We start from the raw sequence: 15201 nt of genomic DNA, 5'->3' as shown, positions 1-15201 counted from the left end.
CAAATAGACTAGATGAAGTAGAAGTCAGAACATCAGATAATGAAGACAAAGTTTAACAACTTGAAAAGAAAATAGTCAACACAGAAAAGATGCTTAAATCTCACGAGCAATCTATCCAAGAGATATGGGATGTCGTTAAAAACCAAACTTGAGAGTCATTGGGATAGAAGGTATAGAGGTTCAAACCAAAGGAATGGACAATCTATTAAATGAAATAATCCTAGTAAACTTCCCAGATATGAAAGATGGAATGGATTGCCAAATCCTGGAAGCCTTCAGGACCCCAAACATTCAAAACCATAATAGACCAACTCCAAGACACATAATTATGAAGATATCCAACATACAGAACAAGGAGAGAATATTAAAAGCTATGAGAGAAAGGAGGCAGATTACATTCAGGGGTAAACCAATTAGGTTAATGGCTGATTTTTCATCACAGACTTTGAAAGTGAGAAGATCCTGGAACAACGTATTTCAAACGCTGAAAAATAATGGATTCCAACCACTTGAATCACTTGAATCAAATGTATGAAAGATGATATGTCATGAGCTTTGTAATGTTTTGAACAACCAATACAAAAAAAGAAAAAAAAAAGAATCATTTGGCTATAGACACACAGGTTAATTTTGGGGATCTCCATACTATTTTATTGGTCTGTGAATTTGTTTTTATGCCAGTACCATGTTGTTTTGGTTGTATGGGTAATTGGACATTTTAATAATATTAATTTTATAGTCCATGAACATGGGAGGTCTTTAATTACTTTTCTGGCTCCTAGAGTTCTGTAAGCTACTTTAACAAAACAACCCAAGGAATGGTTAGTGGATTCCAAATTTATATCTTGTTGGTCAGCAATATAGGTGACAACTTACTGTTTATTATTGGCATCTGAAATAGGAGGCTGTCTCATGAAACTAACCCATTACCTCTGGGACCTGATATTATCTCCAGGTAGATAAAGTGAAAATTGAATTAAATTATTGGACATCTAGTTTATGTTTGCTCGGAAATTATTTAGTGTATTGGGAAATAGCATTACATTTACAGTGTCACAAATTTTATGTTTAGTTCTATATGAAGGTAGGAAAAATAGTTTGGTTTCACCTCTTATAAACATTAAAATCATATTACACAAATTACATGCTAAAAATAAGCATCATGAAGGATAGTCAAGGGCATTACGGAAGACTTTCCTAAATGAAATTTAAGCTTAGTGGGTTTAGGCAGGCTGCTTAGGGGATAGGGATGAAAGTGAGAGGAAAATAGGAGAGTTCCATGCTAGAAAAAATTTTTGTAATAGAAGATAGAGGTATGAATAGGATTTTGGAAGGAAAGTTTTAAAGACCACTTTCAGTATTCTGATCTTTATTTTGAACATACTGGGGAAGTTATTAATGGATACTGGGCAAGGAAGAGACATTATTAGATATTTGACAATTCTCAATCTATTGTCATACACTCAAAGTTCACATATCATATTCTTAGTGTCTATAGCAATGGCAGTAGTAATTGTTGGTCTTTCTTACTACTGTACAAGTGATGTAATGTTAAGATTTTGGAGGATTGAGATTCAAGATGGCATATTAGAGGAAGGCTGTATTTCCAATTTACCATGGCTTGGGATTCAAGAAGTAGACATACTTCTTCTCAGCAAGGTGGGTGAAAGAGGAAATTCACTGAAATGTAATATCAGTCAGAGTCTCTTAGAGACTCAAATTTGGGTGCATTTAACAAAGAACAAGAAAGATTACAATTGGAGCCAAGTTGGTATCAGCAGCAACAGTGGTCAGAGGGGATGGATAACATTCAGAAATACAATGACTAATTTGGCAAGAAAAAACCCATGGATCAGAAAATCAGCATGAACTTAACTGATCCAGAGGCTACACAGCAAAATGATGTTTGAAAAATACTATGTACTTTTTAACTGGCCGGTGGAAAGAGCTGAGGTGGGAAACACCTTGAGGAGGCCATGCTGCAGGTTGTGGCTGCAGGAGCTTGAGAGATCACAGTGAACACTGTCATACTGTCTGGGAAAATACCAACCAGGTGGCCTAGGGTGTACCTATAAGTACATAAGTGAAGCAAGCACAGGAAATATTATATCCAGGGGGATTCAGGTCAGAAAAATTAAGTATAGTAGCTCACATGACTAGCTGAAGAGGGTTTGCAAACTGAATAGGTGGGTGTGAATATACTAAGGAACTAAGCCTGGGAAGGCCATATTCATGGACTGCAGAGTGTGTAAAGAGTTGGCCCCTCCGCCCCAGAGTAGAATTCTTGGGATACTTCTGAGATCTAGACTTCTAGCAGAGATCATCATTAGGCTGGCCCTAGGTTTACATTGAGCTAACCTCTGCAGAGCAGATACCACCAAAAAAACCTTGCAAGCCTGATTTGATCTAAGCCACAGCTGCTAGAACTACCCTCACAGAACTCTGCAGTAGCCCCACTCTGGGAGAGCACCCATCTGGTCTGTTCACAACCAACAGTACTTCGCATTCCATCCTACCTTCTGCCTGTGAAAAGGGAAGCTGAGAGTTATTTCAACCAGCTTTAGTTTTAGGCCACTCCAGCTGGGAGCTCAGTGAACAACACAGAAAGAGAAAGGAATTGACAAACCCAAGGCCCCCAGTCCCCTTTTCTCTCAGAACATAACCCAGGAAGAAACAGAAAAAAGAATAGTCAAGCACAGGCAGTGACTATCCATCCTCATTGATTCTTTTTACCTTCTCAGCGTACACTGTTATTCTTCATTAAGAATGCCCTGCATCCTGTTTCTTTTGGTGTTCTTGCTGTACTGATTTGTTCATGGATATATGTATATACACATATATACACATACATATATTTGTTTCTTCATTTTTCCTTATCTTTTTACAAAAGTCATTTTTCCCTGTCTTGACTTCTGAGAGTTAGAGTTCTTGGTTATTTCATCTTCCAGTTTTTGTTATTGTTGTTGTTGATGATGATGTTTCTCTTTCTCTCATTTTATTCTTGTTGTTTCTTCTTGTTTCTTCTCCTGATAATATCCAAATTCTCTTGTTCCTTGTTTTTCTCTTTGTTAATTCTATTTCTTCTCCTCCTTCTTTATAACCATTGCTTGCTAAATCTCTTCTGCATTCTACTTACATTTTAAATGTTCTAAACTTTCTTCTACCTTCCCATCATATTGTCTTTTCTCTTAAGGAACTGTGTTTTTAATCATCGTTTAATACTACTAGGTTTATGTAACTCTTGCCTGCATCATTCATGTTGTTGTATTAGCACTATGTATGATATAGTTGATATCTGCTGTTTACTTTAATACTAGATCTAATTCACATTTATTGTTTTTGCCGCTGGCAATTGCTGACCCCAACATTTCTGTTTTTGTGGTAATTAGTGTTGTAGAAGTCATAGTCAGCTTTGGGTATTTATTTTAATGCTATATATTGTTCACTTCAGTTGTTGTTATTGTTTGTCTCTCCCTTTTCTGTGAGGTACTGGAAATCTACAGGGACACTAGAAGTTCACAGCATTGAGACTCTGCGGCTGAACTAACCTAGCTGAAAGACAATGTACCTTGCTCCACATGCAAATTCACCACACTCAGCTATATTTTAATACACAGAATGGAAGAGACAGAAACCCCAACCTAATGACCAGGCCCAAAGTAGGAAAAGCTAGAAGGCCCTCACCTCTCCAAAATATATTATAAATAAAATGCCTCAAGAGAAAAACATCAGGTAATGTTTAGAGGCAAGTCCAGGGATCAAATTAAATGTTAGATATAAATAAAAATGGCAGGAATTAGTAGAAATCTCTCTACAATAATACTGAAGGAAATTGATTTCAACTCTACAGTTAAAAGACATGAGTACATTAGTGGCAGAATGCATTAAAATAAAAGACCTAAGTATATGTTGTTTGCAAGAGGCTGATCTTAGGCAAAGGTAGCCACAGACTGAAAGTAAAAGGATAGAAATTTTTATGCTATGCAAATTGATCCCCAAAATAAGTAGGAGTAACTACTCTCATATTTGAGAAAGCAAATTTCAACCCAAGATTTAAAGAGATGAAGAAGGTCACTTCATACTGGTAAAGAGAACAATCCAGCAAGAAAATATAATGATAGTAAATATTTATGACCCAAACACTGGTACACCTAATTACATAAAACAGACACTACTTAAATTAAAAACTCAGACCCTATTACAATATTTATGTGATTTCAGATTACCTCGAGGGCTGATAGGTTATCCAGACATAAATTCAGTAGACCCTTTGAACCTGAAAATGTTATAAATCAAATGAAATTAAGAGATTTCTATGGAATATTTTATCCAACAACAACCAAATACATTTTCTTCTTAGCAGCCTGTGGAACCTTCTCCAAAATAAACCATATCATAGGCCACAAAGCAACTCTTAGCAAATAATATATAAATATATATAAAATAATAATAATAATGTATAAATATCTAATTTCCTGCCTGTTATTGGATAATAATGGAATGAAATTAGAAATTAACAAAAATTCTACAGACCTATAATGTTTTGGAAAGTCTAGCTCAGTTGCAAGGTTGTGGAAATAAACCCTAACTCTTGACAGGAGGATTTACTAAGAATATATGGCCATTATAATATATGTAATAATAATACATATATTCCATATAGTAATAATAATAAATAATAATACTATTTATGCAATATATATTATATAGTATTATTATACATAGTATTATATATACATATTTTTATATAGGTAGTATTACTATATCTTAAAAAATATAGAGAAAATCATGTTATTTATAAAAATATGTATAGTATTATTATCAAATATATATGATATACTTTTAGTTATTGAATACAAAATTTATTTCTGAACTTGCTAAAATAAGAAGGAAGGTAAAATTAAATGCACTATCAGGATGAATGACAAATACCAGTAAATTCAGTGTATAAAATGTATTTTAATTATACATGAAAATTACAAAGAATTCAAAGAATGCCAAAAGAGTAAAACTAAAATGTATTCCACATGTAATTAGCCAGAAGTAGCCATTGTTAACCTTTAAGTTGTAAAACATTCTAACATCTTTCTATGACTGTAATGTAGATAGAATAGATGAATATTAACATAGGTGAAAGACATAATTATATGTATTACTTTGGGATAATTCTATAAATCTAATACAACCCAGCATTTTATTTATGTTTTTTTAAAGATACTGAATGAAAGTACATTGACTTTGAAATAACTATTTTATATTGTAAGACATATTATGCACTAAATGAACTTCCTCTAAATGTAAAAAACAAAATTAGGAACATTAAGAGGTTTCAGCAATGTTTACTATCTTTTTATCTTTCAAACCTTATAGGATTGGTTGTTATGAAAAATAACAACGTAAACAGTGTTACATCTCTTTGCAGCTTCCTTCTCCTTACTTTTAAGTCTCTGTTCATTATAGGATTTTCAGACTGATATAATAGCCAGGCCTCCTACTAGAGTTTAATTTCAAAACCATTGCAATGATGTAGATGAAAAGCTTAAAAGTCTGAAACTTACACAGGGAAAAACAGGGAACCAAGAAACCACAGACAATATGCAATCTTTGTTGGAATACTCTACTCTTCCTCCCTGAAATGTTACTAAATGTCCCTTACTATAGTTTTTCTTCTTAGAATTTGGTTTATGATTATATGGGGAGTGTCATCAAATTTCAGATTAGTTCCTCAGTTCAGTGTGTATTTGTTTGTGAAACTTTATCTTGATCCCAATCAGGCAGTCTCTTGTTATATCTATTTCTGATAGCACTTGCTTACTAGACAAAAAAGATAAGGGGCATATTTTAGTTTGCATTTCTCTATATTTGGAGTATTAGTGAGAATTTTGAGGCGTTTGCTAATCTTTTTTTTTTTTTTTTGTACTGTGGATTGAACCCAGGCACATTTAACTACTGAGTCAAGTCCCTAGCCCTTTTTTTATATTTTATTTGGAGACAGGGTCTCCCTGAGTTGCTTAGGGCCACACTAAATTGCTGAATCTTGCTTTGAACTTGCTATCCTTCTACCTTAGCATCCCCAGCCACTGGGATTACAGGCTTGTGCCACCATGCCCAGCACTAATCCACTTTTATGACTTTTTTGGGGTCCAGAGGAGTATTAAAAGCCCCCAATGCTGCTTTACAAAGTTCCTGTTTCTGTCCATGATCACCTAACTTTAGAGATATATGATATGAAGCTAGATATTTTTCTCACATGGTTGTTGCTACTGGAGATTTTCTGGTTTTATTCTTTTTTGTTCATTTTGTTATCTGATGGGTAAAGGAGGAAGTCTGTAAATACATCTTTATTCTCCACTAACCTATAAACCTAAGGCAGTAAGTTTTTAAAGAAATGCTTTCCACATAATGGAGAATTCATCATTCAGATCAATAATGTCCTCAATTCCAGTTTAGAAAGAGATGTAGAAAATTTTTTTATAAAACTGTTTTATGCAAAACTCCTCAGTAACATCCTACCTAGTAGAGATGTCCAAACATTAAGGTTTATCTAAGCATGAAAGAGATCTTAAGGTAAGGAGTTAAATATGGTAAGATAAATTGATTTCTGACTAAGCCATGATAAATTACTAAGATAAATTAAAGAAGATTAATTGCTAAGAAAAATAACTAGCTAAGATAAATTGCTTTCTTAACGTAGTATAAAAAATAAGACTCAGAATATCTAGAGTAGTACATGGTTAGAAAGCATACTTAACCTAGTATTTTGTATATGTACATATATGTATATATCAACTTAAGGAATCTTTCTAAAAATGTAGCAGATTCTGATTTCAGTAGATCTTGGATAAGGCTCCCAATTCTTTATTCCTAACTAGCTCCCAGGTGGTAGTAATATTGTCCACATTCAGATTACACTGTTACTAACAAAGTTCTCAAAAACTACATACTCAGAACTCCTGTACTTGAATGAAAACATGAGGCAAGGATTGGCCTAATTATGTTTGCAATCCTATTACTTAGTGATGTGCCTTAAATAAATGTCTACCCAGAAATATTTTCTTATTAAATAAATAAATTATATACAACCGGAGATATGAAAAATTGCGCTCTATGTGTAATAAGAACTGTAATGCATTCCGTTGTTATATATATATATTTTTAATTAATTAATCATTAAGTGCATGACACTAGGTGCATGGAATACTGGTATTTTATATTAGTAGATGAAGAAGAAGACTACTTCTGTTTTAGAACCCAACTAATTAGGACAATAATAAGATTACTATTTCATCTCAAAAGTCTAAAAGCATAATTAAAATTTTGTTCAGATGCAAAATTACTGTAATCACACAGCCACTTTGGACAATAAAATATTACTTCCCATATACTTAAATCCTCACTTGAGCTTACAATATCAATATTATTTAAGTGAAATAAATCTACACAGTGTTACTTGTTATTCATTCTGGAAATAGAAATGAGTAATATTTCTGTGGTGCAACTGATTTAAAACAGTTTGACATCTTGGTAGGACTACCCAATTGAGTTTGTTGTGAAATATACCCCCAGATAACTATATAGATTGTCTCTTTGGACTAGTAGTTCTCTGTTGTTTGGCTGCACTTTAGAATTACCTTAGAAGTATTTTGGTTTGTTTGTTTGTTTTTCAATCTTAGTACTCTGAGACTGTAGGGATAGCTCATTGTAGAGCACAGACTTATCATGCACAAGCCTCTGGGTTCAATTGCTAGCACGGAAAAGAAAAATTCCAATGCTAACTCAACCTTTACCCCTGAGGTAGAAGCCAAGTATTTTTTAGGCTTAACAGACATTTCAGTGTGCAATCAAATTTGAACATCATTACTTGACCATTAGCTTTCTGAAATCAGGATTAGTTTTTACATTTATTTTATGACTATTAATACTGTTAAATGAGTAGCCAAAATATAGGATGGATTTATCATAATTAGCATAGATAGAAAAAGTCAGCAGACACATATCCTACTTCCACTTCTGTACAAACTACCTGTGTAACTTTGAGTAAATTATTTAACTACTTTGTACTTCAGTTTTCCCATCCAGAAAATAGAAAGGCAAATCTAATAAGATCCCTAGTAGCTCCAAAATTTTATGGTATATAAACCTAACCTCTGGGGCTGGGATTGTGGCTCAGCAGTAGAGTGTTCGCCTACCATGTGTGAGGCCCTGGGTTGCATCCTCAGAACCATAAATAAATAAATAAATAAATTGTGTCCAACTACACCTAAAAAATAAATATAAAAAATAAAAATAAACCTAACCTCTACAAGTATCATAGCATTATTGTGACAAAAAAGAACCTTAAGCAGTCATTTATTTCACTCCTTGAGTTTAAGAAATACATATAAAATTAATACTGAAAAATGTAAAAGTCTAAAACATGAAATTGAGCATAAGATATTGACTCAATAATAGGAAAACATTAATTGAGAGTCTAAAAGTTCTCATTTGAATTCTACTCTTCCTCCTTCTAGTTTGTGAGCTTGTGAGCAAGTGTTTTTAATCTCTCTGAATCTATTAATTAAAAATGAATGAGTCTGTTTCAATATATATAAAATTAAATTTATGAAATATTCAGCTTGTAGGATTGATACATTTATTAAGAGATCAGATCATATCATTAACACATAGATAGTGGGCAATTTGATTTAATTTGAGTATATATTATATGGTTGAAAAGAACTTCACATATTTTGTAAAAGTACATATAAACAGTAGTTATAAATTCTTAAAGTTTATAACTTTAAGGTATTTCTTGTGTTTCACTTGCTTTCAACAATTTGATGTTTGTATCCTCATTTTTAATATTTAATAAATATCCAAAACTGCAGTGTTTTTGATCTGGAGTGAGCCTCTTCCATGAATTGCCTTCAATTTTTTCTCGTTCATTGTTAAAAAGAATCTATATCCTCACTATATAGGAAGTATGTGTTTACTATATATGAAGTATTTGTGGACTTGGATGTTTTGAGCAAGTAAAGCAAGTCTTTCTGAATGTGACAATAGTTTGCTTTCTTTCAGGAAACTCTGATAGACTGGTGTGATGAAAAGGAACTTAATTTAATATTAACAACTGGAGGAACAGGGTTTGCACCACGAGACGTCACTCCAGAGGTGAGATAGTACATGTCTTTTTCATTTTCAAGGAGTAATCATATTATCTTCCATCCTTTTTACTATTTTTTATATTATTTTTATAATTTTGCTAGGTAAAAGAAATGACTTATAAGAACACAAAAATGTGGCTACAGAAGAATTATGAAAAATGTTTCTTGAGTTTTTATTTTGGACTTAAAACTAGAGATGATAGAATCTGAAGAAAACTGAACAGTTCTAAAAGTTAATCATTCATTTGCTTGGTAGTCTGCAAGTTCAGCATTACCAAAGAAAATTATAAAAAAAATTCTGTTAACATGGCATCTGATCCAATTCAAAATTGGATCTTATTCATTTGTCTCAAAGTATAATAGGATAACTTTAATATAATATTTACACCAATATTACAGTATTATTGATGAAAAAGGGTTACCTTTTTAAATGTGAACTACATTTAAATGCAGACTTTAATTTGACAAAGCAAAATTTCTAGGCTTCCTGATACAAGAATTGTCTTCAACCTTTGCACAGGAAGAGAAATTAGGAAAATAGTAAAGAGTAAGCAGTGTCCACTAATATAAAAGGAAAAAAGGTCTTTATTTTCCTTTAATGAAGCCATAAATTTCAGGTGAATATTTGAAATCATGTGGAAACTTACATTACGCTTGGGATGGTGTTTGTATTACCCTTTCAGAAAAGTGTTTCCTACTAAATGTTAATCAAGTCCTATGTTCAAATCAGTACACTATAGTATATACTGCCTTATTAACAGCAAGATATTTTTCTTTGCATTTATTAAATAATTACTGCCCTCCTTATGCTGATACAGTGGTTTTCAAACATTAACTAAGCATGAAAATCTACCAGATGACTTTTTAAAACAGATTTCTGGACCCCTCCTCTAGAGTTTTTGATTCAGTGAAAATGTAGTATATCCCAAGATAGATTCACAGAGTATACTTCTAAACTTTGAGAACCACTACTCTAATATATGAAAAGCAATTTTCTAAGACAAGTGGTAAAATATTTTCTGTTTTTCTGTATAAATATTATAAATTTATTACTATAATTATGATTATAAGTAAGATAGATTTGCTTTTAAAGCAATCACAAGAGTTGTACTAGGAGATTGTTAATTTCAACTGTACAAACAGGAAATTCAGTTTTTCACATTTATTAAGTTTCTGGATCCTAATGGGAAATGGTCCTTTGGTCAGTTTTTACATTTTGTTTACATTGTGAGACTAACTAAAAAAGTACAACTGGGCAGGAAACCATCTTCTACAGAGGTTTTTTTTTTTTTTGGTGTGTGTGTGTGTGCGTGTGTGTTCGGTTTGGTTTGATTTGATTTGGTTTGGTTTGGTTTATAAGAAAGTTGACTATACATATAAAGGCATTCATTTTTGTAATTTGGGTATTCAGTTTTTGAGGTCTATGACCTTGGGTTTGTATGGTGGTTTGATATTCTCATACTACTACTTACTTTTATATTTAAAGTTTAAAAAATTACCACAGGTTTCATTTATAAACAAATAGCATTATTTTTAATTGTAAGGAAATAATTTACATCACAAGTATCTGGTGTCCTGTGAATTTCAAGTTAATACCAAAATCCTAAGCTGAAAATCCAAATCTTTGAATTCTGGTTCTGCTACTGACTAATAAAGGTGATCACAGATAGGTTGATTTTACTCACACTAATGATAACAAACGTGGAAATTTTTTTCACACCAGCCACTTCAACTCTTCAGACAACAAATGTTCTTTGATATATTTGAATTCAATTCTGACACTACCTACCACCTACCTGGAGTTATAGTCAGACTCCATATTTTTAAAGGCTCTGTACCACAGGCTGGCTTCATTTGACAGGCTAGTCTCTAGTATTGGGTCTCCAGGTTACCCACACTTCTGTCCTACTTTACTACAAAGTCTATGGGTTTCCCTTAGCCTCCCCCTATCAGATTTTATAATTAGCTGGAATGGCTCACAAAACTATGGAAAATAATTTCTGTTTCCAGTTTATTATAGGGTTACAACTGAGGAACAGTCAGTTGGAAAATAGTCATAGGGCAAGGAGGGAGAATTAGTGAAGTCCCATGCCCTCTTCAGCCACAGTACCTTCTAGCACCTGGAGGTGTTCACCAATTCATGAGCTCTGTATATCTTATTGGTTAAGAGTTTTAGAAAGCTCAATCCAGCCCCACCCCCTAAGTGGGTGAAATTGAAAGGTCCAACTTTCTTTTTACTTGGTATTTCATATGATAAGCAACATCCTGAGGCTATCTACACACACACACACACACACACACACACACACACACATGAACATATATATAAACAAAAGCCATATTTTTGTGTTATACTATACTAGTTGTTTAACCACTCTGTGCCGTAGTTTCCTTAAAATCAGGAAAATAAAAGTACCTACTTACCAAGGTGACTGTGAGCATTCAGTGAGAACTATTCGTGGCATTTTATGTAAGAATTAACTTATAAGGTTTGAATATTTTTTGTTAATTGTTCTGTAACTGCCAAATTTGTTAGTTGTTTCTTTTTTATAACTATAAAAGACAAATATAGTCATAGATTCAAAGCATGTCCATAAAATCTTTACTATCTTGTTAGTTTATTTCTTAATTTTCATAGTTACGTTTCAAAATTGATCTTTCCCATTTACATATTAATCTTGAATTTCCGCTGTTCTAGTATCTGTTTATTTTTCCTTTTTTGATGGGCATTACAATTAGTTTACAAGTAATTAGTAATTACTTGAATATCATAGAGATTCTCATCCTTAATGCTTTGGGTAAAGTAATATTATAATTTTTTAAATATTGCACTTAAAGTATACATAAATTTGTCTTAACTGTGTTTGAGAAAGGTTAATTTATCTGATTGGTAATAACTTGATTCTGTTAAAGGTTTACTTCACTTTGTATTTTACATATATAAATTCATGAGGTAGGAATACATGTGATAGGAATATGTCAAAATGAATCCCACTATTGTGTATAATTATAATGCACCAATATTTAAAACTAATTAAAAATAAACAAAAGCAATAAAGAACCCACAAAATAATTCTGATTTCTCATTTTCTTTATACCCTTAAGTAGGTAACAGTCTTATAATATTTATAATATAATCAAATACAAATTTAGAAATATTGTTCTGGACATGATTTACCTAGTTGTCTTTAATGTGTCTGTCTTTGATAGTTGTGCCTAAAAGAAAAGAAACTGTTTCTAAATATATTTACCTGTAAATATTTTCAAATAAAGTTAGAAGTTACTGACTTTTAAGTTATTGACTTATTAATTTGACAAAGTAATGTAAAATGTCTCCCTTAAATAAATACTAATATTTTACAGTCAATAACTAGTTTGATCTATTAACACATATGACAATTGTGGATCTTTGGGTTGTTAAAGGAGAAAATGAACATGGGAAATGATAAAGTGAATGAAACAAAACTACCTCAAGGAGCAGGGGCTGTAGCTCAGAGGCAGAGAGCTTACCTAGCATTTTGAGGCACTGGGTTTGATCATTAGCACCACGTAAAAATGAAACAAATAAAATAAAGACATGCTGTCCATCTACAACTACAAAAAAAAAAAAAAAAAAAAAAAAAACCCTCAAGTGTCTGTCAGTGAATATGAACTCTAAAGGATATCAATTTTTTTTTATCAAGTTAGAATTCTTCCCACATCTAGTAAAAAGTAATAGCAAGTTTAGTAAAGTTTATCTTGTTTTCCATGTTTTAGGAATAAGGTTATCAGAATTAGTTTCCCTAAATAATGGATTTGTTTATATTTTTAGACCTTTTTTTCATAGAATATGGTTCACTCAATATATACATGCCTAAATTTCAGATGCTATCAAAACTTATGTTTGATAACATAAACACAAGAATATATTACACTCTATTCTTGAAATATAATATATATTTTTATAAGTTATTGACTTATAAAACAGTGAAAGCTAGAAAATTCATTGTCACTGATGAAGTGCTGTTAATTGTAAAATTCAGTAAAACTCATTGCTATACAGATTGTTTCTATCACTTAAAAGCAATGTGTATCTAACAAATGTACTATCATGTGAAGAATCTTTTATTCTTAAAAAAAAAATAGAAGTTTAGGACTGGGGTTGTGGCTCAGAGGTAGAGCATTTGCCTAGCATGCTTGAGGCACTACTGGGTTCAATCCCTGGTACCACATAAAAATAAAAGTACTGTCTCCATCTACAATTAAATTTTTTTTTAAAAAAATGGAAGTTTAGTTATAGTTTTATAAATCTTGATTAGAAAATTAAGATACATATGAAGTATATATGTAATTATTAAAAAGTGTTTGATAGTGTCTGATGTATTCTGCTGTCTGTCCTATTCTCTACTATCCCCACTCCCCTCCCCTCCCCTTTTCTATCTCTACCCCTTCTACTGTAAATCATTTCTTCCATTTGTATTGTCTTGTCTAGAATGGCATTATGTCAATAAATGGAAGGGTAACTGATGTGATACAGCAATCTGTATACGGGGTAAAATTGGGAGTTCATAACCCACTTGAATCAAACTGTGAAATACGATGTATTAAGAACTATGTAATGTTTTGAACGACCAGCAATAAAAAATAAATAAATAAATAAAAAGTGTTTGATAATATTCATATTAAATTCAAAATATTAAATTGTTTAATATTTACAGATAAAAAATAACTTTCAACCCTTAAGAGTATTTGGGTATAGCAGAATTAAGGATTATATACTAATATATTATTATCATCGTAAATTAAATAGCTTAATAAAAGTCTATTGTATGCTTATGTCTCATCCACTCATTTATTCCTCAAGCTTTTTTTTTTAAGTTGTTGATGGACCATTTTTTTTTTAATTTATATGTGGTGCTGAGGATCGAACCCAGTGTCTCACCCATGCTAGGCAAGCGCTCTATCACTGAGCCCACAACCCCAGACCCTAAGCACTTTTTTTTTTTAATCCTTAGTATGTATCCAATGCAATGTTGGGTGCAAAAGTTTAAAAATGAGTAAGATTTGGTATCTGTACTCAAAAAATTCATCTTCTAACCCAGGGATTGACCAACTGGCCATAGGCCAAATCTATCCTATCACCTTTTCTGCATGACTTGTGACCGAAGAATGGGTTTTATATTTTTGAATGACAAGAAAAAAATTTAAAAGAGAATCTTATTTTGTGACATGTGTATATTATTTGTAATTTAATTTCAGTATTTACAAATGAAGTTTTATTATAAAACAGCTACTCTCATTCATTTATGTACTATCTATGATTATAATACATGAATTGAGTACTTGCAGCCAAGACTGTTTAACTAGAAAAACCCAAAGTATTTGCCATCTGATCCCTTGTAGAAAAATTTGCAAACCCCTGATCTATTAGATGGCAATAAGTCATCTCTACTCATTTAAAAAAAAAATTTCCTACTTTTATATTTTATTTTTTAATAATCTGAAGTGATGTTAGGTTTATTCTTTTTAATATTTTAAATTTAGATGGAACAAAGGAAGAATACTTTTTTGCCATATTGAAGTGTATTGCTCCATTGTCTCTGTAGCCAATATAAAATAACAAAAATAAAATATCCTTTATTCTAAATAATGTATAACACACTTTGAAAGTTCAAAATTGATGAATTAATTTTAATTATATAAAACTGCACACAAAGAAATTTATAAGCTAATGTTCTTAGCAATGCTTCCTAACAAAATTTATTGGTATAATTATTCATTATGAAGTAATCATACAGAAGAAGAAATAACAAAAATTTCAGGAAACTCTAAATTTAATATAAAGAATATTCACCTTTATTTAAATATAGAAAGTACCAATAAAAAATAAACAAAGGAATGAAAAATAAATGCATAGATAGTTTCTTATGACTGTTCTTATGGAAGCAAAGTGTCATCTGACAAAATGGCCAATGCTGAATGGGGGGAAATACTCAAATTCTTGTACAAAGGACAAGACTAGGAATTTCCAAAGACATGTTGTGTATAGCCTACTTCCGATTTCTTTAGAACAGATTCC

At 31.8% G+C, this 15201-nt stretch overlaps 1 protein-coding gene across 5 annotated transcripts in view; it reads left to right on the top strand.

Moving 5' to 3' along the window:
• Positions 1–15201, top strand: part of Gphn (gephyrin) — a 602355-nt gene that overhangs the window by 243362 nt on the left and 343792 nt on the right. For all 5 annotated transcript variants that reach the window (XM_077799519.1, XM_026385121.2, XM_026385119.2 and 2 more), the window contains exon 4: positions 9058–9150. In XM_077799519.1, coding sequence (XP_077655645.1) covers positions 9058–9150 — 93 coding nt within the window. The remainder of the gene's footprint in view (positions 1–9057; positions 9151–15201) is intronic.

The sequence above is a fragment of the Urocitellus parryii genome, chromosome 6 (assembly GCF_045843805.1).
Source record: "Urocitellus parryii isolate mUroPar1 chromosome 6, mUroPar1.hap1, whole genome shotgun sequence".
NCBI classification, from domain to species: domain Eukaryota; kingdom Metazoa; phylum Chordata; class Mammalia; order Rodentia; family Sciuridae; genus Urocitellus; species Urocitellus parryii.
This window is presented reverse-complemented; position numbering and strand designations above follow the sequence as displayed.